The following is a 23,222-nucleotide window of genomic DNA, read 5'->3' as shown; positions in this document are numbered from 1 at the left end:
TACAACATAACATTACTGCATATTGAACTACTTTTTCCGTCAAATTTGTTGTGTAACATGATGCTTTGGTGCTTAATTTGTTAAATCATAACCTCATTTTATGTTTAATAGGCTTTTCCTTAATCCCTCCTTATTATCCAAGATATTCACTTATCCAAGCTTTTGCCGGCCCATTTAGCTTGGATAAGTGAGACTCTACCGTATATTAAAATAAATCATTTCAGGCTAGATAAGTCTTGTGCAGTATATTCAGGTCCAGAGAACGGCGGTATTCCAATGTACAGTAGAGTCTCACTTATCCAAGCTAAACGGGCCGACAGAACGTTGGATAAGTGAATATATTGGATAATAAGGAGAGATTTAAGGAGAAGCCTATTAAACATCAAATTAGGTTATGATTTTACAAATTAAGCACCAAAACATCATGTTATACAACAAATTTGACAGAAAAAGTAGTTCAATATGCAGTAATGCTACGTAGTAATTACTGTATTTACGAATTTACCACCAAAATATCACAATGTATTGAAAACATTAACTACAAAAATGCGTTGGATAATCCAGAATGTTGGATAAGCGAGTGTTGGATAAGTGAGACTCTACTGTAATAATAATAATATCAGATAATAATAATAAATAATAAATGTATTAATAATAAAAATAAAAATAGAGTAAAATAAATGTAATAGTAGCAACAATAATAGAGAAAAATAATAAGTGTATTAATACCAATAATAATAGAGAAAAATAATAAATGTACCATATATTCTCGAGTATAAACTGACCCAAATATAAGCCAACCAGGACCCTCACCCGAGTATAAGCCGAGGGGGGCTTTTTTCAGGCTTGAAAAAAGGGCTGAAAAACTAGGCTTATACTCGAGTATATACAGTAAATCATTTCAGGTTAGATAAGTCTTGTGCAGTATATTCAGGTCCAGAGATTGGCGGTATTCCAATGTAAATCCAATGTAAAAATGGCAGAAATCCGTTCTGTTTCAAATTTTGTCCTGTCACCCCACCCATGGATCTATTTTCGGGAATATTCTTCCTAAAACAGAACTCTGGATCCTGAATTACGAATCCAAATTTCCTGGAATCTTCCCGAAAACAGAACCTGAAATTTGAAACAAAAACAGAACGAAAATAGAACAGATTTCGGTTGTTTTGCACACCCCTCGCTTTAGGTACCAATCAAACGAAGAAGGTAACCTCATGCTTGGAGCTCAGGTGGATCCTGGAGACAATTCAGCCCCGACGGAGTCTCCTTAAGCGTCACGGGGATGACAGGTTCCACTAATGTCCAGCCCAGTAATGTCTTGCTCAGGTGCCCAAGCGCTCCCTATATCCCCTTGGTCATGACCGCCCACGGCAACCCCAAACGGAGAGGAAGATAGTGCCTCGCCGGGCCTGGCAAGCCTCCGCAGGGGCTCGGCATTTGCCGCCTCCACCGTTCAAACCCAGCGGGCATTATTTTTAGAAATCTGGCAAATTCCACCAACGTTTGGGCTCACCCTGGGCTTCCCATCTCGGGATGTAAGCAGCGCAAGGTGCCTGAAAGGCCAAAGGAGCACTTCGGAGTATTGGTGACGCTGGGCTCAGAAAAACGAGCCAAGATGACAGTTGCCCATGTTGGCCTCAACTTGGGTAAAGCTGAGTTCCCCTTGACATTATGTCTAGTTGAGACCAACTCTGGGGGGTGGTGCTCATCTCCATTTCTCAGCCGAAGAGCCAGCGTTGTCCATAGACACCTCCTAAGTCATATGGCCAGCATGGCTGCATGGGAACCGCCTGAGTGATACTTATTGATCTCCTCACATTTGCATGTTTTCGAACTACTAAGTTGGCAGAAGCTGGGGCTAACAACGGGAGCTCACCCCATCCCATGGATTTGACTCGCTGACCTTCTAATCAGCAAGTTCTGCGCCACCACGGCCCTTGGCCTCAACTTTAGAGACAAGCAAAGGAATGGCACTGGGTAGTCATCAACACTTTGGAAAGCTCCATCACCAATATCAGTGTGAAAAAGATCTGGGAGCTGTTCAGCAGGGGAACGCTCTGCCCCAGTGTTGTGGAGGCTTTGAAACAGAGGCTGGGTGGCCATCTGTCAGGGTTGCTTTGAATGTGATTTTCTTGCTTCTTGGCAGAATGGGGTTGGACTGGATGGTCCACTAGGTCTCTTCCAACTCTGTGATTTTATCATTCAAGTTAATTAGGATTGTTGTTGTTGTTGTGTGCCTTTCAGACTTAGGGCGACCGTAAGTTTAGGGCAAGGGCTGAGTACATGACCTAGATGGCCGCATATGGGCTGTAGTTAAACCTATCAGTAGATTTAGAGCAGTGGTTCCCAAACTTATTTGGCCTGCCGCCCCCTTTCCAGAAAAAATATGACTCAGCGCCCCTTGGAAAGGGGGGCGTGGCTTAGAGAGGGTGGGCGTGGCTCCTGCTCAAGGGGGCGGGGCTGAGCCTCTCCCCTAGTCCAAGATGCAGGGCTGGGAGGGGAGGTGGGCGGGGCCACAAATGGGCGGCCAGGACGGATGGGCGGAGTTACGAGCTCTGAGGCAGGGCTGAGCCACTATCCCTGTCCTGCGGCGCCTGCCAGGACACAAGGGGCGGGGCTAGAGGAGGGGGCGGGGCCTCTTCCCAAGTGCCTGACGGGGCTGAATCTCTATACCCTGCCTCAGGGAAGGTATACAGAGGCTCAGCCCTGTCCCTAGCCCTGACCTTTAGTCCTAAAAGGAGAGGTATAGAGGCTCATGCCTGTCTCAGGTTATTGGAAGGAGGCCCCGCCCCCACCCCTAGCCCCGCCCTGTAGGGCGGATGAAGAGTCCAAACAGGGGTCGGTGGGGATGCCAATGAATAAGAATTCAATCCGAATAGGAATAGAAATGTGGTCGAGTCTACTCCAGTGCTCAAAACACACCTCCACAGTGGCATTCCTTATCAAAATCAATAAAGCAGGCATGAAATTGGAGCTCAGATCCATTGCGTATTGGATTTCTCAACAGGGGAGATGGAGATCCAATAATGACTAATAATATAACAGCTAACAATAATAATAATGGCTAACGACAATGATAATCACGGCTAATGACGATGACGGTGATCATAATAACCATCATCATAATAACGGCTAATAATATGCCTGCAACAGCACCCATTTTCAAAACACACAACAGCAAAGCCCACAGCAAGGCCATTCAATCATATTATCAACCCCAAATCAGCAAAAAATGCAACATAGATATAACTGGCTATATCCTCCTGTTTAGGTAAGATTGGAGATCATTATTTGGGATTATTTTCTGACATTTTCGCAGAAAGCCCAGACCTTTTAAAATAATGAACAATTTGCTACCCTTCACTCAAATATCTTTAACGTAATCACAAACCTTAACCTGGTGAATCATTCATATATATATATATTGCATTTATTCATTACTCTGAAAGGGTGGGCCGTCTCTGCCGAGACGATGTTAATCTGAGAGCGACAATTAATACAGCCGATTACAGGCGGAAGCTTTCCCGACAACCATTAACGAAGGCAAATTTTATTTCCAATGTGCTGTCGGCATTAATGCATCAGTGTTTGCGCTTCGACATTCTGGGAAAACCAAGAGGGAAAAATGGTCAGAATACAAAACGTGGGAGGGTAAAGTCAGGACAAGCCGGAGTTGGACATTTTTAATATTGTTAATATGTAATTCTATTTTAATGTGTGTATATCTTCATATTTTAAATTGTATTATAATGATTTGAGTCTGAGAGAGATAAAATTATTATTATTATTATTATTATTATTATTATTATTAATAATAATAATAATAATAAAGTGTTGTTATTATTATCTATACATATAATAAAAGTGAAAATATGTATGTGTGTGTGGCTGGGTTGTCCACTTCGACAGACAAGCTTCCACTTCCAAGAATAGCTATAGTTACCACCAATGGCCCTTCCTCCAATGACATTGCAGGTTATAGCGAGTACATGAACATGAAAAATATCCTCCACAAACACTATCCTACCCACCATCCAAGTGAAGCCTTTCATTCAGGGACAATTTCCCCCCAGATTTTCTGTTTTTCCTCCACCACAGACATCCCAGTGTTTCTGACTCTCTCCGCTGGCGTGGAATTTGCATGACCCCGCCCACTGCCTCTCCCTTATCCCTTTCCTATTCTTTTCTATGGCACAGAGGAACTGATCAGCAACTGAACATACTAAAAAGGTTTGGGGAGAACTCTCCATGATTTATAGGAGTGTTAGGTCCTGGGATGTATAGTTCACCTGCAATCTAAGAGCACTCTGAACGCCACCAAAGATATATACAGCAATAGTAGAACCAATAATAGAGGAAAATAATAAATGTAATAATACCAATAATAATAGAGAAAAATAATAAATGTACCATATATACTTGAGTATAAGCCGACCTGAATATAAGCCCACCAGGACCCTCACCCAAGGATTTTAACCATATGTTTTATATTTTTATACTGTATTAATTGTTTGTAATGGATTTTATTTACTGTTATGTTTAATTATGTGTCGGCATCGAATTGTTGCCAATTGTGTACCCCGAGTCCCTTCGAATGAGAAGGGCGGGATATAAATACAGTAGAGTCTCACTTATCCAACACTCGCTTATCCAAGCCTCTGGATTATCCAACACATTTTTGTAGTCAATGTTTTCAATATATTATGATATTTTGGTGCTAAATGCGTAAATATAGTAATTACTACGGAGCATTACTGCATATTGAACTACTTTTTCTGTCAAATTTGTTGTATAACATGATGTTTTGGTGCTTAATTTGTAAAATCATAACCTAATTTTATGTTTAATAGGCTTCTCCTTAATCTCTCCTTATTATCCAACATATTCGCTTATCCAACATTCTGCCGGTCTATTTACGTTGGATAGACTCTACTATATTACGAAATGTTTAGTGGTTGCAGTAGTAGTATGTGTTTTATATGATGAAAATGTACTTCTACTTTGTCTTATGGTTTGTATTCTTGCACTTGATGTCTGTTTGCAGACTTCGGGTTTGTATTTTCTGAAAAATATAATCAATTAAATAATAATAGTGATAATAATAAAATTAATAATTCCTCGATGAGAAGCACAACAGCAGAGAATAAGCCTTGTGACGCATCAAAATGTTCCCCTAGAATCACTCTTTTGGCTTCATGATGAAACAAAGGCATTGCTGGGGTGGGAAGGAGGTGGGAAAAGCCTTCTCGCCATGCCTTTTGGATGCAATCGGACAGAAACCAACATAGATCCTGAACCTGCAAAAGCACCCCAGGTATATTTGGCTTCCAGTGGGAAGAGGCATGTGGCCCGGGCCGGAAATAGAAGGCCAGGAGGCAGCTGGAGGCGGCCCAAAGTATGCCCAGAGCTTCCGGAGACGCAGACGGAGGCCGGCTTCATGCCGGGATCCCACCCATTGCGAGGTTCTAATATATATATCACACACATATAATAAAAGTGAAAATCCGTATGTGTGTATGTCATGGAGATGTCCACTTTCACACTCAGCCTCCACAAACAGTTACAACCCACAGTGCCGCGAAGCCACCAAAAGCACTCCTTCCAATGACATTGCAGGTTATAGCGAGCGCCATGAACATGTGGCCCAAACCCTGCCAATGTCCTCTCCCAACACTATCCTTTCATTCGGGGACAATTTCATCCTAGATTGCATGTGTTTCCTCCACCACAGGCATCCCAGTACTCCTTACTCTCTCAATTGGTGAAGAATTTGCATGACCCCGCCCACTGCCTCTCCCTTAACCCTTTCCTACTCTTTTCAACTCTGGAGGAGTCTGGGGGATTGACTCCACATGATGAAAGCTGTGTGACCAACTGGGTTTCCGGGAATTGACCTTGTTTTTGGGAGTTGTAGTTCACCTACATCCAGAGAAACAGTGACACCCCGCTGACAATGGAACGGGACTCAACTTGGCACAAAGAAACCCCATGGCCAACTAAACATACTGCAGGGTTGTTGTATGTCTTTCAGGCTGTGTGGCCATGTTCCAGAAGTATTCTCTCCTGACGTTTTGCCCACATCTATGGCAGGCATCCTCAGAGGTTGCCTGCCATAGATGCCTGCCATAGATGTGGGCGAAACATCAAGAGAGAATACTTCTGGAACATGGCCACACAGCCCGAAAGACATACAACAACCCTGTGATCCCAGCCATGAAAGTCTTCGACAACACATACTGCAGGGGTTTCTGGGAATTGACCTTGATTTTGGGAGTTGTAGTTCACCTACATCCAGAGAAACAATAACATCCTGCTGACAATGGACTGGGACTCAACTTGGCACAAAGAAGCCCCATAACCAACTGAACATACTGCAGCAGTTTCTGGGAATTGATCTTGATTTTGGGAGTTGTAGTCCACCTACATCCAGAGAAACAGTGACGCCCCACTGACAATGGACTGGGACTCAACTTGACACAAAGAAACCCCATGGCCAACTGAACATACTGCAGGGGTTTCTGGGAATTGACCTTGATTTTGGGAGTTGTAGTTCACCTACATCCAGAGAAACAGTGACACCCCGCTGACAATGGACCGGGATTCAACTTGGCACAGAGATGCCCCATGACCATACTGCAGGGGTTTCTGGGAACTGACCTTGATTTTGGGAGTTGTAGTTCACCTGCATCCAGAGAAACAGTGACGCCCTGCTGACAATGGAACAGGATTCAACTTGGCACAGAGAAGCCCCATAACCATACTGCAGGGGTTTCTGGGAATTGACCTTGATTTTGGGAGTTGTAGTTCACCCTGATCAACAGAGCACTAAACACAGCTGACGTCGGATCTGCACCAAACTTGACACACAGACCCAACATGGCCCAATGTGCATAATAATAATAATAATAATAATAATAATAATAATAATACTTTATTCTTGTATCCCGCCACTATCTCCCCGAAGGATTTGGGGCGGCTTACACCGGGATGAACCCAATAACAACATAATACAGGCCTGGTTTGCGGGTGATTGACCTTGGCATATGGGAGTTGTAGTTCACCCTTATCCAGACAGCCCTGAACCCAGCCGACAAATAAGAGAATTGAAAAGGACCTCAACAGATGGGAGAGATGATTGGCCAAAACTAACACAATGAACTTTAACAAGGACAAACGTACGATACGACACTTAGGCAGGAAAAATGAAACGCAGAGATACAGGATGGGTGATGCCTGGCTCGACAACAGAGTCACATTATGCTTCAAACAGCAGGAAGGGAGATTACAATGAAAACTAAGAAGAACTTCCTGACTGTAAGAAGAGCTGTTCATCAGTGGAACTCTCTGCATCAGAGTGTGGTGGAAACTCCTTCCTTAAAGGTTTTTAAACAGAGGTTGCATGGCCATCTGTCACGGATACTTGGTCGCCGTCAATTATGCTATATTTTAATGCTTTTTATTCTTTAGATTTTATCAAGTGGTAAATGTGCCTGAAGTGTTATATTATGTATATTTAAGTTCTTGATTTTGGTTATTTTTGGGTTGTCACTAAAAGTTTATATTGATATTGCCCAAGTTCCTTTTTGGGAGATGGTGGTGGGATATAAATAAAGTTTTGATTATGATTATGATTATTATTATTATTGCAGTAGAGTCTCACTTATCCAAGCTAAACGGGTCGGCAGAAGCTTGGATAAGCGGATATCTTGGATAATAAGGAGAGATTAAGGAAAAGCCTATTAAACATCCAATTAGGTTATGATTTTACAAATTAAGCACCAAAACATCATGTTATGCAACAAATTTGACAGAAAAAGCAGTTCAATACGCAGTAATGTTATGTTGTAATTACTGTATTTACGAATTTAGCACCAAAATATCACGATATATAGAAAACATTGACTACAAAAATGCGTTGGATAATCCAGAACGTTGGATAAACGAGTGTTGGATAAGTGAGACTCTACTGTAATAATAATATTGTGTTGTCAAAGGCTTTCATGGTTTTATTTATTGTTTTATATTTGATTTGTTGTGTGTGTGTTTTTCGGCATTGAATGTTTGCCACCTTTGTTGGAAACAGCCCTGAGTCCCCTCGGGGAAATAGGGCGTGTTACAAATAAAGTTATTATTATTATTATTATTTTGATTGTGGTTTCCCTGCATGGCAGGGAGTTGAACTGGATGGCCTATGGGGTCTCTTCCAACTCCAGGATTCTATCTTTCTCTCTCCTTCTCTGGAGGCCTTTAAACAGAGGCTGGATGGCCATCTGTTGGGGCTGCTTTGATGAACTAAAAACGTGGATGTTCTGCTGTGCATTTGACTAGACAACCCCCTAAATAACCTGGCTCCAAGTAGGACATAAAATCTCATCCTTGCACTTTTGGGCACCTTGTGCCATGTATAAGCCGCCCGAGTCCCTTCGAGGAGATTGAGGCAGGGTAAAAAAAAGAGTTATTATTCTTTTCAAAACTGCCTAGAAACATGCCTAGAAATTGACTTTATTTTTGGCTCATTGGCGGTTGGTTTGAGCTTGTTTTTATTTTGTCACAACTGCTATTCTGTTATAATTGTTGTTTTATGATATTGTGTATGTATTTTAATGTGTTTATATTTTACGATGTTGGCCGGGCTCGTCCCCATGTAAGCCGCTCCGAGTCCCCTTAGGGAGATGGAGGCAGGGCACAAAATTATTATTATTATTATTATTATTATCATCATCATCATCATCTGTCTGGGCTGCTTTGATGGTGCTTTTTCCTGCATGGCAGGGGGTTGACCGGGGTCCTCACCATGTACTGTAAGCCGCCCAAGTCCCTTTGGGGAGATGGAAGAGGGGTACAAAAATAAAGTTATTATTATTATTATTATTATTATTATTATTATCTGCCAGGGCTGCTTTGATGGTGCTTTTTGCTGCATGGCAGGGGGTCCTTTTCATGTACTGTAAGCTGCTCCGAGTCCTCTTAGGGAGATGGAGGCAAGGTACAAAAATAAAGTTATTATTATTATTATTAATATTATTATTATTATTATTATCTGCCGGGGCTGCTTTGATTGTGCTTTTTCCTGCATGGCAGTGGGTTGACCGGGGTCCTTCTCATGTACGGTAAGCCTCTCCAAGTCCTCTTAGGGAGATGGAGGCAAGGTACAAAAATAAAGTTATTATTATTATTATCAGTCGAGTGGTTTTGATGTTTTTCCTGCATGGCAGGGGGTTGACCGGGGTCCTCCCCATGTACTGTAAGCCCCTCCGAGTCTTCTTTGGGAGATGGAGGCAAGGTACAAAAATAAAGTTATTATTATTAATATTAATATTATTATTAATATCTGCCAGGGCTGCTTTGATGGTGCTTTTCCTGCATGGTAGGGGGTTGACCGGGGTTGTCCCCATGTAAGCCGCTCCGTGTCCCCTTGGGGAGATGGAGGCGGGGTACAAAAATAAAGTTATTATTATTATTATTATTATCATTATCATCTGCCAGGGCTGCTTTGATGGTGCTTTTCCTGCATGACAGGGGGTTGGACTAGATGGCCCATGGGGTTTTTTTTCCAACTCTATTCTTATTCTATGATGATTCTCTGGCCATACAGCCCGGAAAACTCTCAGCAAACCACGAAAACCTTGGACAAGACAGATGATTGCTATCCTTTCTTCTTCTCTTTGCGGGGGGAGGGGGGGCACCCACAGGAAGAGCCAAAGGGGCGGGGCTTGGCGCTGTTCCCCCCTCCTGCCTCCCCAACTCCCCCCCCCCCCCCCCCCCGCTGGGCCTACCTCCGGGAGGTCATTTTCCCCGCCAGCGTTGTCCTCCGAGGGGGGCCCGAGGGCCTCGCGGGGGGAAAGGCGACGCCCACGAGCCGGGCCAGCCGCGGGAGCCGAGCGGGAGCCAGCCACACACAGGCCAGCGGCGCGGCGCCCGCCTCCGCGCGTCATCCCCCGGCGACGCCGACGCCGCCTCAAGCCCCGCCCACCTCCCAACATCCGGGACACTCCCGCCAAGCTCAGCCTAGGGCAGGGAAAACAGTCCAAAAAGGTAAAGTCCAAAAAGGCAACGGCTGTGTCTTAACCTGGATCTGGTATGCCTTGACTTTGACACATCACTTCGTATTCATCCCGCCCTGAGTACAATAGGTCCCAAGGCAAATATTCTTTAAGCACCTTTTCAAGACGTTTGATTTAATTACATATATATATATATATATATATATATATAATTTATTTATATTTATTTATGTATACTAAAGGTAAAGGTTTTCCCACCTGAACATTGGGAAGAATATATATATATAATATACTGTATATACAGTAGAGTCTCACTTATCCAAGACTCGCTTATCCAAGCCTCTGGATTATCCAAGGCATTTTTGTAGTCAATGTTTTCAATATATCATTATATTTTGGTGCTAAATTCGTAAATACAGTAATTATAACATAACATTATTGCATATTGAACTACTTTTCCTGTCAAATTTGTTGTACAACATGATGTCCCTCCTTAATCCCTCCTTATTATCCAACATATTCGCTTATCCAAGCTTCTGCCAGCCCGTTTAGCTTGGATAAGTGAGACTCTACTGTATATATATATATATATATATATATTATACATACAGTAGAATTATCCAACACTCGCTTATCCAACGTTCTGTATTATTCAACGCAGTTTGACTTTTAGTAGTCAATGTTCTTGTAGTCAATTTTTTTTTTTATTTGCAACATTTATGTCTCGCCTTTCCCACCCTGAAAGGGACTCAGGGCGGCTTATAAGTTATATTATATTATTAGCATAGCACAATATAAGCATTATAAGCATATTACTATATTGTACCATACCTCTATACTGCAATATTATTTATTTATTTATTTATTTCCAATATTTCTACCCCGCCCTTCTCCCCGAGGGGACTCAGGGCAGCTTACCAGTAATATTTAGTAATATTACATGTAATATATAATACACAATTATAATAGTGTATTATTATTATATTGTATTACATTATAATATTATCAATATACAGTAGAGTCTCGCTTATCCAATGTAAACGGGCTGGCAGAACTTTGGATAAGCGAATATGTTGGATAATAAGGAGGGATTAAGGAAAAGCCTATTAAACATCAAATTAGGTTATGATTTTACAAATTAAGCACCAAAACTTCATGTTATACAACAAACTGGACAGAAAAAGTAGTTCAGTACGCAGTAACGCTATGTAGTAATTACTGTATTTACGAATTTAGCACCAAAATATCACAATGCATTGAAAACATTGACTACGTTCTGGATTATCCAATGCATTTTTGTAGCAATATTACTTGTAATATATAATTATTATATTGAATTAATATTAATATTATATTGTGTGACATTATAACATATATCCCAGGATCCAATCCCAGGTGTCCTGTTTATCCCAGATGATCTGCCAGTGTGGACTCATATAATCCGGTTTAGAGCAGAAAACCTGGGCTATAGGGCCCTTTGTCTGTAGTTTTTTTACCCATTATAACTATATATTCTCAATGTGCTTCTGACACCATCAATAACATCAATGTGCCTTCATCCACAGCGCCACCTGCCGGACGTTCGGCGCTTTTCCGGCCAGTGCGCTGACGTCACGCCGCTGGCTCTCTTTAGCGCCGCGTTCCCGGATGTTGCCCTCCTTTTCTGCTCCATCTCCGAAGGTAAGGATGGCGGCGGCGCGGCTCTTCTCCGCCGGGTCCCGGCGTTGTTATCCGCGGCCATCCTCCCCCCAGGAGTGCCGCCCGGGAGGCGGGGAGGCACCGAGAGCTTCGGGGGCGTCTCGCGGGAAGCGAGGGGTTGTTATTTCGGGAGGGGAGAGCGGGAAGGCGTCGCCCGGCAGGATAGGCCGCGCTCGGAGCCATGAATCTTGCCTTCTGAGGGACAGTTTCGCTTTACGGCAGGCTTGGGCAACGTGGGGAAGGCCTGCATGGGAACCTCAGCTCTTGCAAAGCTGCCCAGTCCATTTGAACTGCCATGTGCTTGGTCTGCATTATTTTCGTGTCTTTTAGCCTTAGGCCTGTGTCTTTGAATCCTGTATATGTCTGTTCATCTTCGGTGGCAGTGTCTTCAGATACATGGTGCTGGTTACTTTTAAGCTGGGTCTAGAATCCCATGCAATTGACTTGTTCAGACTCCATGCCAGGCAATAGTGGGAGTTGTAGTTTGGGGAGATGCCAGCCCTCTTAAGCAGAGGAGCCTTGAAGGCCTGGCCAAACTGCAACTCACAGCCTTCCCTAGCATTGAGTCAGGGCCGTTTAAGAGGTCAGACTGCATTTATTTCAATATATACAGTAGAGCAGGGGTCCCCAAACTTTTTAAGCCGAGGGCCGGTCCACAATCCTTCAGACTGTTGAGGGGCCGAATTATCATTTGAAAAAAAAAATACAAATAAATTCCTATGCATACTGCACATGTCTTCTTTGTAGTGCAACAACAACAACGAAAGAACAATACAATATTTAAAAATGAAAACAATTTTAACCAACATAAACCTATCAGGATTTCAATGGAAAGTGTGGGCCTGCTACTGGCCAATGAGATAGTCAAGTTAATTAGGATTGTTGTTGTTGCTGTTGTGTGCCTTCAAGTCATGTCAGACTTTGGCTGAGCCTAAGTCTAAAATTAATTATTTATTTACTGCATTTATTTACTACATTTATATCCCACCCTTCTCACCCCGAAGGGGACTCAGAGCAGCTATATGTACATACAATATATTATATTATTAGCTTAACACAATATTAGCATTATATATTACTATATTGAACTATACCACTATACTATTTTATAATATGTAATACATAACATATAATTAATATTATTATATGGTATTACTATTAGTATAATATTGTATAACATAAGATTATTATCAATATTATATGTATATACAATATATTATATTATTGAAACTGACATAAAAATATTATATTATAAAACTGAGGGTGGGGGCCAGGTAAATGACCTTGGAGGGCCGCATCCGGCCCCCGGGCCTTAGTTTGGGGACCCCTGCAGTAGAGTCTCACTTATCCAAGCCTCTGGATTATCCAAGCCATTTTTGTAGTCAATGTTTGCAATATATCATGATATTTTAGTGCTAAATTCGTAAATACAGTAATTACTACATAGCATTACTACGTATTGAACTACTTTTTCTGTCAAATTTGTTGTATAACGTGATGTTTTGGTGCTTAATTTGTAAAATCATAACCTAATTTGATGTTTAATAGGCTTTTCCTTAATCCTTCCTTCAACATATTCGCTTATCCAACATTCCGCTGGCCCATTTATGTTGGGTAAGTGAGACTCTACTGTATATATAATATATATTCTACATTGTAATATAGATGTGAAATATACGTAGATGTCGGGGATGCTTTGAATGTGATTTTCCTACTTCTTGGACTGGATGGCCCATGAGGTCTCTTCCAGCTCTATGATTCTATATACAGTAGAGTCTCACTTATCTAAGGTTCTGGATTATCCAGTGCATTTTTGTAGTCAATGTTTTCAATATATCGTGGTATTTTGGTGCTAAATTAGTAAATACAGTAATTACTACATAGCATTACAGCATATTGAACTACTTTTTCTGTCAAATTTGTTGTATAACATGATGTTTTGGTGCTTAATTTGTGTAATGATTACCTAATTTGATGTTTAATAGGGTTTTCCTGAATCCCTTCTTATTATCCAACGTTCTGCCAGCCCATTTATGTTGGATAAGTGAGACTACTGTACATGGTTCTGGTTGCTTTTAAGCTGCCTGTAGAATTCCATGCAATTGACCTGCTCAGGCTCCATGCTGGGCAGTGGCGGGAAGTTGTAGTTTGGGGAGATACCAGCCTCTTAAGCAGAGAAGGCTTGAAGGCCCAGCCAAACTACAACTCCCAGCCTTTCCTAGCATTGAACCAGGGCTGTTCAAGAGGTCATACTGCATTCATATGTTGGCCTATCTCTTCCAGCAGGCCTACCCAGTCAGTTTTACAATATATAATATATATTCTACATTGTAATGTAGATGTGTGATATATGTAGATATTGGGGGTGCTTTGTATGCGATGTTCCTGCTTGGCTGAATGGGGTTGGACTGGATGGCCCATGAGGTCTCTTCCAACTCTGATTCTATATATTACAATATCAATAATAAAAAACAAATCATAATCATATAGATAATATAAAAAAGCATCTGCGTTGTAATATTATAGATGTGTAATATATGTAGTTGTGTAGATATTTTGTCATATATGATAAATTATATTATAACTTATGGTATTATATATGATATAAAATATATAAATATATTCATTGTAGTATTATAGATGTATAACTATAACATATGTAGCGCTATATATATATATACACACACACACACACACACACACACACATACAGTAGAGTCTCACTTGTCCAAGACTCACTTATCCAAGGTTCTGGATTATCCAATGCATTTTTGTAGTCAATGTTTTCAATCTATCATGATATTTTGGTGCTAAATTCGTAAATACAGTAATTACTATGTAGCATTACTGCGTATTGAGCTACTTTTTCTGTCAAATTTGTTGTATAACATGATGTTTTGGTGCTTAATTTGTAAAATCATAACCTAATTTGATGTTTAATAGGCTTTTCCTTAATCCCGCCTTATTATCCAACATATTCACTTATCCAAGGTTCTGCCAGCCCGTTTAGCTTGGATAAGTGGGACTCTACTGTAAACAGATTCTTCATTGTAATATTATAGATGTATAACTATAGCATATGTAGGTATTATATATGCACATTATAATATTATATGTGTGTATATAATATATGTAGATGTGTGTTTGTGTATTATATTAAACATGTTCCAAATTCTGGAAACGAAAACCCCAAATGCTTCTGGCTTGAGCGTTAAAAAAGTTCAAAAATGCTTCCCAGGCTGGATCTACGCTGCCCTATATATATCCCAGGATCTGATCTCAAATTATCTGGCAATGTAGACTCATATAATCCAGTTCAAAGCAGATAATCAGGGATCAGATCCTAGGATGTAGGGCAGTGTAGAAGGGGGCCCCAGTCCTTTCCATAGTTGCTTTGAGTTTTGTCCCTGTGCATCATTGCGAGTTTGCTCCATTTGTGCCCTTTAGAAAATTTCTGTTATCTAATCTTAAACTGCCATTGTATGTCTTTTTCCAGTATTATGCATATCTAACCTTCTTTTCCAGTTAATGTGTTTGGTAATGTTTTGCCTCAGTTCTATCCAAATTCCCAAGCTGTCTCTCTTGAGAGCGGGAGTTCAATGCCATTGGAGCATCGTCTTGAACACATTTTCTTTTGGATCTTGATAGATTTCTTTTAGTCCTGACTAAAGTGACCGATTTGTCATAGTTTCTCGTGGCCCTCTCTCATTGTCCCTCTTTTCTTTCTGTCCTTTGCTCAGATGGCAGGCGAGAAGAAAACCAAGCGAGTCCGGAAGGTCCACACCAGCCGCAACCCGGTGCTGGCCCGAGGGATCGGGAAGTATTCCCGCTCGGCCATGTATGCTCGGAAAGCCATGTACAAGCGCAAATACAAAGCTCCGGAAACAAAGGTAGAGGAGATGCAAAGTTCCCACCATCATGTTCTCCTATTTTGTTCAAATTTTGGCTATAGCACCAGTCAGGTGTTAAACTACGTTTCCCAAAATGTGAGGTCTCTGACTGTAATACTTGCTGATCTAGACGCCCTTATCTGAAGGGTGGTTGGTCAGCATGCGCACGACATTTAACAAAATGCCATTTTTGGGGTCTAATAAAATTGAAACTAAATGTATAAGAATGTCTCGGAAATTTTAATCCTGTAGTTTTTTTTCCTGCCCATTCTGATGAAATTAATTTCAACATTAGAGACGCAAAATCCAGTCAAACAAGAGTCCATCCAAATGTGCCGTGACAAATTTTGGCCAGTATTCACACTGCAACAATTTCCACGCAAACTAAGATACAAACTTGAAATTTTGACTAAACATTATGCTTGTGCTGGACATAATACTGCCAAATTTGCAAAACTACCCAGCGTCTATAACCGCCCTGCAGGATCTTTTCAAATTTGGCACTTTTGGCACAGATGGTAAAACCTACCAAAGTTCAAAGCCAATTATTAAAGAATATGCTTGTGAATAGTATCATCTGAAAGAGAAAACTTTGCTCTACAAGACTGGCATGTTTTTGTTTTGCAATGCGACCATTAAGTATCCAATTACTCAGGTCAATGTATGTTATATTTTGTGCATTTATGCATTATGCATTCTCATGGTCCTGCTAGTTACTATATTGCTATCAGGCTATTGTCTTGGGTCGAGCAAGGGGACATATTTGCAGCCTACAAATGTAGTGTGGGCTCAGCTGCCCTGTTGTGCTTTCATTGAACTAGGATTTAGGGAGATTGTCTTCAAATCTCTGCTCAGCCACTGGGTTTTTTAGCCTAAGAGAAAGGCAATGGCTAACAGTGTGAATGTTGCAATTTTAGCATTGAAAAGCCTTGCAGCTTCAAAACCTGGCTGTTTCCTGCTTAGGGGAATCCTTTGTTGTGAGGAGTTAGCTGGCCCTGATAGTTTCCTGTCTCTGATTCCCCTGTTTTCAGAGTTATTCTTTATTTACTGTCCTGATTTTAGAATTTTTTCTTACTGGTGGAGAACACAGAAATGCTGGACCACTAACAACCATGATGTCACTTAAGTGTTATTAATAATATTTATAATTACTGTAACATTTTATCAATGTTTATTTTAGAGTTGCTTGATATTATTGTGGTATTGTTTTATGTCTTGATGAATTATTATTTCCTCTGATACTGATGTATCTGTATTTATTGCACTGTATATATTGTTATATTCCCCATGCAAAGCATCATTACCTTGACGCAGTGCTGGGGAAACGACTATGAGGCTGGGAGAGAGAGATATTGTTATATTACGAGTGCTTGTAAGTCGCCCTGAGTCCCTTTTGGAAAATGGTAGTGGAGTAGAAATAAAGTATTATTATTATGTCAGACTACAAAGAGAAGCCATTGAAATCCACAAGAAGCATGTAGAGAATTTCAACAGAAAGGAGGAAGTCATGAAAATTAACACAATCTGGTTACCAGTACTAAAAAAAACTTAACAGGACTGCAAATAAAGAACACTAAAAAAAATAGGGGAATTTCAGACAGGAAACAATCAGGGCCAGCTAACGTCCCAACTGAGGATTCCCCTAGGCAGGAGGCAGCCAGGCTTTGAAGCTGCAAGGCCATTCCGGGTCGTCAGTATTTGCTACTAGTGTGCTTCTGATGTTTGGAAGCTGAGGGTTGGGAAGAGTGAGGGGACTTACTCGATCTTGCTTAGCTGGATTGACTCTTTAAGGGAGGCAGTGGTCCCACCAGGTCCTTTGGAGGCAGTCATCTGTTCTTAGAGCCGCTGTGTGGAAGGTGTGCTGGTTTGCAGAGCTCTTTCCAATGACTGGTGCTTGTTTCCCTTGCAGATCGAGAAGAAGAAGAGAGAGAAGGAGCCGGCCACAATCACCAAGCCTGTCGGAGGCGATAAGAACGGAGGCAACCGGGTGGTCAAGCTTCGCAAAATGGTAAGCACAGATAAAAAGTGTTTCCATACTTTTTAATTTTAATTTATTTATATTATTTTCATTTTTTGTCTTTATTTAAATTGTTATTTTGTTTTATTAAGTTAGGTTGTTTATATTGTCTTAATGTGCTTTTTCTTGATGTAAACTGCATGGTTTGCTTTGAATGGTTGCCATATGTTGGAAACTGCCCTGAGTCCCTTCTGGGAAATAGGACAGCCTATAATAATAATTATTATTATTGACACAACGACGTTGTATGACACAACAAACAAGATAGATATGCTGGATTTCGTATCACAAAATCACAAGTTGAACACTTCCCAAGTGTCTAGGACTGTGTGATGTATTTTCGGATGATGCGTGCAGATCCCAGTAGGGTGGCCTTTTGCAGTTGGCAGATCGTAATTTTGTCAATGTCTATTGTTTCCAAATGCCGGCTGAGATCTTTTGGCATGGCACCCAATGTGCCGATCACCACGGGGACCTGTACTGGTTTTTTTTTTTCTTCTTCTTCTTATTATTATTCTTATTATTCTTATTATTATTATTATTATTATTATTATTATTATTATTATTATTATTATTATTATTTGAAACACAACAAGATGAGTCCACAGCAGACACTCTGCTGGCTATTGTATTGGATCACACGTTGGACTTATTTATTATTATTATTATTATTATTATTATTATTATTATTATTATTATTATTAGGATGGCATTTTTAAAAACACCAATGCAACTTAATTCTGTTTTCCTGTTTGTAGATTTACACAGCTTTGAAATCTTTTCATGGAAGCCGCTTTGAGTCTCCTTTGTAGAGAGAAAAAGCAGGGCATAAGCATAATAATAAGTCAAACTACTCTTGAGTCTTCCAAATTCAGACGGACAGAGTTTTGGAGCACAAGACTCCTGATCTCACGAGATCTTTTGGCACGGCACCCAATGTGCCGATCACCACCGGGACCACCTGCACTGGTTTCTGCCAGAGTCTTTGAAGTTCAATCTTGAGGTCCAATTATTATTATTATGGTTGGCACAGCTTAAGATGGGAGATATTTTCCGCTTTTGGCCAGGTTTCACTACTGAGTGTGCCATTGAGGTGCTTCCAATTTCGGGCACAATTCCTGAGCGCCTATGGCTACTGTAGTGTTTTCACCGGAGACACTTGAAAATGGGTTAAAAGCAAACGTTTGCCTTTTTTTTTCCAGAAAGCATGAGTCCTTAGTTCTCTTTCCGGGGTATTTTTTATGCCTGCATCCTGTCATGCAAGTGAGCTCAAAACTTTAGATCTATGTTTACTATTAGGCCAAAATCTCATCATCTGCTACTGTTGTTTTTCCTAAGTCTTGCACCACACTCTTGTCTCCCTCCAGCCCCGATATTACCCAACGGAGGATGTGCCCCGTAAACTCCTGAGTCACGGCAAGAAGAATTTTGCCCTCCACAAGAGAAAGCTGCGCTCTTCCATTACCCCGGGGACTGTGTTGATCCTGCTCACCGGGCGCCACCGAGGCAAGGTAAGCGCAGCCCCCTGACCCTTGCCTTGCACTGGAGGTGGCTGGCCTTTTCTCCCTGGTTGCCTTTTCACAAACCTTTTCTTTCTCGTGTTTTTAGCGTGTCGTCTTCCTGAAGCAGCTTGGCAGCGGACTGTTGCTTGTGACAGGTAAGCTCTGGTTGACTATATGGGGGTGCCTTCCTGGGCTCATGGGAGCTAGAAGACGAGACAAAATCAGAACATTTGTGTTGTCAAAGGCTTTTGTATGTTCTTTTTCATGTTTATTATTCTTTATATTATATTTAATGTTGTATGGTTTCTTTGCTATGTTGGAAACCATACTGAGTCCTCTCGAGGAGATAGAGCAGTATATAAAGTTTTATTATTATTTCTTGGCGAGAATCACTGGGTTGCTGTGAGTTTTCCAGGCTCCAGAAGAATTCTCTCCTGACATTTTGCCCAGGCATCCTCAGAGTTTGTGGAATCAGCCAGGCTTTGAAGCTGCAAGGCTTTTCAGTGCAAATCAAGTTGATTAATTGCAACATTCACACTTGCCTCCAACAGACAGGCATCTTCAGAGGTTGTGAGGTCTGTTGGAAACTAGGCAAGTGGGGTTTATATATCGGTAGAATAATGTCCAGGGTGGGAGAAAGAACTCAAGTGCAACTTTTTTTTCGTGTCAGGAGTGACTTGAGAAACTGCAAGTCGCTTCTGGTGTGAGAGAATTGGCCGTCTGCAAGGACGTTACCCATGGGACACCCTGATATTTTGATATTTTTACTATCCTTGTTGGAGGCTTCTCTCATGTCTCCGCATGGAGCTGGAGCTGGTAGAGGGAGCTTATCCATGTTCTCCGTGGGTTGGATTCCAATCTGGCAGCCTTCTGGTCAGCAACCCAACCTTCAATTCGCAAGGCTTTAACCCACTATGCCACCGGGGCAATTTAACACCTTGATTAGCATGGAATAGCCTTGCATCTTCAAAGCCTAGCTGCTTCCTGCTGGGGGAATCCTTCGTTGAGAAGTGTTAGCTGGCCCTGATTGTTTCCTGTCTGGAATTCCCCAGATTTTTTGAGAGATGCTCTTTATTTACTGTCCAGATTTTAGAAGTTTTTTTAATACTGGGAGCCAGATTTTGTTCAGTGCCAGTATTTAAAAACTCTAAAACGGGAATTCCAGACAGGAAACAATCCAGGCCAGCGAACAGCTCCCATCTAATGTATTATTTATTTATTTACTACATTTATATCCTGCTCTTCTCACCCCGAAGGGAACTCAGAGCACCTTACAAATCAAATGTACATACAATATATTAGCATAGCACAATATAAGGTTTAAATTACTATATTGTACTATATCATTATATGGTAATATTAGTAATACAGTAGAGTCTCACTTATCCAACAGTTTTTGTAGTCAACGTTTTCAATACATTGTGATGTTTTGGGACCATGTCCAAACAATATAAAAATACAACAGTAAAAACAAATTCAAACACAGCAATAAATACATCAAAAAAGCATACAACAATTTAAAAACAATTAAAACATGTTCAGTGCCCTGGAGCAGTATAGTTGGTACTTCAATCTTCAGACCAAGAGTTCTTTCTCCCACCCTGGACATGATTCCACAGATATATAAACCCCATTTGCCTAGTTTCCGACAGACTTCTATGCAGATACCCTCACTGATTGACTTTGCAGCTGCAAGGCTATTCCATGCTAATCAAGCTGGCCATTTGTAACATTCACACTTGCCTCCAACAGACACGAATTGCTGGCATAGATATTTCAGCATTGGACTCAGAGTCCTTAGTGCCCGCATTGTGAACCCCTGATCCATCATGGCAACCCACTGTGTAGCCTTGGGCGAGTCACACTCTCTCAGCCATAGGACCTCTGTGAGCAACCTCCGAGTCTCATTTTATTTCTCTGTCCTGCCTCCAGGGCCCCTGGCTATCAACCGCGTGCCTCTGCGAAGGGCTCACCAGAAGTTTGTCATTGCCACGTCCACCAAGGTCGACATTTCCAGCGTGAAGCTCCCCAAGCACCTCAACGACGTCTATTTCAAGAAGAAGAAGCTGCGCAAGCCCAAGCACCAGGAGGGTGAAATCTTTGACACCGAAAAAGAGGTACGGGTCCTTTTGCCGTCTGCACTTGCGGCGGTGCCAGTCTCCTTTTCTAAACCAGCATAAAGCAGCTTCCAAATATCCAAGAGATATTTGAATATTGTACATTTTAAGTTGTATTGTAATACTTTTAATTGTGAGCTGCTTTGGTGGGAGAAGGTGGGATATTATAATAATATGTGATAATATGATATGATAATATCTATATATATAAGAGTGATGGCATCACGGCAGCGGACAAAACAACAAAAGTAAACACCCCACAACCTCAAAAATTGACAGCACAACCCCTCATCCATGCCTCTAGGTTGATACAACAAAAAGAAAAGAAAAATAAAGTCCTAATTAGAGGGAGAGGAATAATTGTTTTTATCCAATTGCTGCCAGTTAGAAGGCTAAGCTCCGCCCACTTGGTCTCCTAGCAACCCACTCAGCCCAGGGGACCCTTTACTTTAACTACCACCAATTCCTCAATACTTTATTTCCCATACCATCATACTTCGCCACAGCAACGCGTGGCCGGGCACAGCTAGTAATATTATATTTATTTACTACATTTATATCCCGCTCTTCTCACCCCAAAGGGGACTCAGAGCGGCTTACAAATCAAATGTACATACAATATATTAGCATAGCACAATATAAGCATTAAATTACTATATTGTACTATAGCATTATATGGTAATATTATTAGTAATATTACATTTAATATATAATTAATATTATATTATTAGTTGTATAACATTGTATTACATTATAACATTATTATAAATATTAAGTACAGTAGAGTCTCACTTATCCAACACTTGCTTATCCAAGCTTCTGGATTATCCAAGCCATTTTTCACCTTCAACCAAAGAAACTGTGACCTCTACCAATGATGGACCTGGACCAAATTTGGTACACAGAACCCTCATGACTAACTCAACCTACTGGAGGGGTTGGAGGGGACTGACTCATTGTAGTGGGAGTTGTAGGTCACCCTACTGAACCACACCTGTGATGCAAACTTACCCAACATAACAAACTTTTAAGTACTGATTGGAGTTTCTTGGGGTTAACTTGGCATGGTGTGAGTTGTAGTTCACCCACAACCTTATGCAATTTGGACAAATAAAAAATGACTTTTTCAAATAACCCAGACAACACCGAGTACACAAGCTAGTAATAATAACAACAACTAGATGCTGGATGAACTGTGTTGGCTCTTTTGCATGTGCTCCCCGTTTGCAACTATTATTTTTGTGAAGCTCCTTTTCGGTGTCCATTAAGAAAAGCCTGTTCTTCCCATTTTCCCAGAAATACGAGGTGACCGAGCGGCGCAAGGCGGACCAGAAGGCCGTGGACTCGCAGCTCCTGCCCATCGTCAAGAAGACGCCTCAGCTCCGGGGCTACCTGCGCTCAACTTTCTCCCTTTCCAATGGTGTTTATCCTCACAAATTGGTTTTCTAAACAGTATGGAAGCATTGCAATAAACATTTGAGGAAATCCCTCCCAAAGCTTGTGTTGGTCTCTTTTTTTTCCCCTTCTGCACAATCAAAGCACCCCTGATAGATGGCCATCCAGCCTCAGTTTCAAAGCTTCCAAGGGGGGAGGAGTTTCCACAACAATCCCAAGGCAGAGAGTTCCGCTGTTCGAAAGCTCTTTTTTACAGTCAAAATGTTCTTCCCAATGTTTAGGTGGAATCTCCTTTCCTGCAATTGGAACTCATGGCTCCATTCCATGCTGCCATTCTATGCTTTGAACTGGGTTATATGGCAGTGTAGACTCGTATAGTCCAGTTCAAAAATAACCTGGATTATATGGCAGTGTTGAAGAGAGCCCAGTTTCCAGGGCAGCAAGAAAATTGCTCCCTCATTCTTATGGCAGCCTTTCACATACAGTAGAGTCTCACTTATCAAAGCCTCGCTTATCCAACATTCTGGATTATCCAACGCATTTTTGTAGTCAATGTTTTCAATAAATTTATTTATGTATTAGACTTGTATGCCGCTACT

At 41.2% G+C, this 23,222-nt stretch overlaps 2 protein-coding genes across 3 annotated transcripts in view; one reads left to right on the top strand and one right to left on the bottom strand.

The window, feature by feature from the left end:
* The window catches only part of ptpn11 (protein tyrosine phosphatase non-receptor type 11), a 33,721-nt gene extending 23,782 nt beyond the window's left edge, over positions 1–9,939 (bottom strand). Inside the window, exon 1 of one of the 2 annotated variants that reach the window (XM_062958340.1) lies at positions 9,777–9,939. In XM_062958340.1, the coding sequence (XP_062814410.1) occupies positions 9,777–9,790 (14 nt within the window). In that variant the 5' untranslated portion in view covers positions 9,791–9,939. The remainder of the gene's footprint in view (positions 1–9,776) is intronic. The other variant, XM_062958341.1, reaches the window with a different exon arrangement.
* A 1,630-nt stretch (positions 9,940–11,569) lies between these two features.
* On the top strand, positions 11,570–22,724 carry rpl6 (ribosomal protein L6). Its single transcript, XM_003225102.4, has 7 exons — positions 11,570–11,684; positions 15,443–15,592; positions 17,502–17,600; positions 18,977–19,120; positions 19,218–19,266; positions 21,044–21,228; positions 22,525–22,724. The coding sequence occupies exons 1-7, from the start codon at positions 11,652–11,654 to the stop codon at positions 22,675–22,677; spliced, it is 813 nt and encodes a 270-aa protein (XP_003225150.1). The 5' UTR covers positions 11,570–11,651; the 3' UTR covers positions 22,678–22,724.
* The last annotated feature ends 498 nt before the right edge of the window (positions 22,725–23,222 follow it).

This window comes from Anolis carolinensis, chromosome X (assembly GCF_035594765.1).
Source record: "Anolis carolinensis isolate JA03-04 chromosome X, rAnoCar3.1.pri, whole genome shotgun sequence".
Taxonomy (NCBI): domain Eukaryota; kingdom Metazoa; phylum Chordata; class Lepidosauria; order Squamata; family Dactyloidae; genus Anolis; species Anolis carolinensis.
Note: the sequence above shows the minus strand (reverse complement) of the source record. Positions and strands in the feature narration are given on the sequence as shown.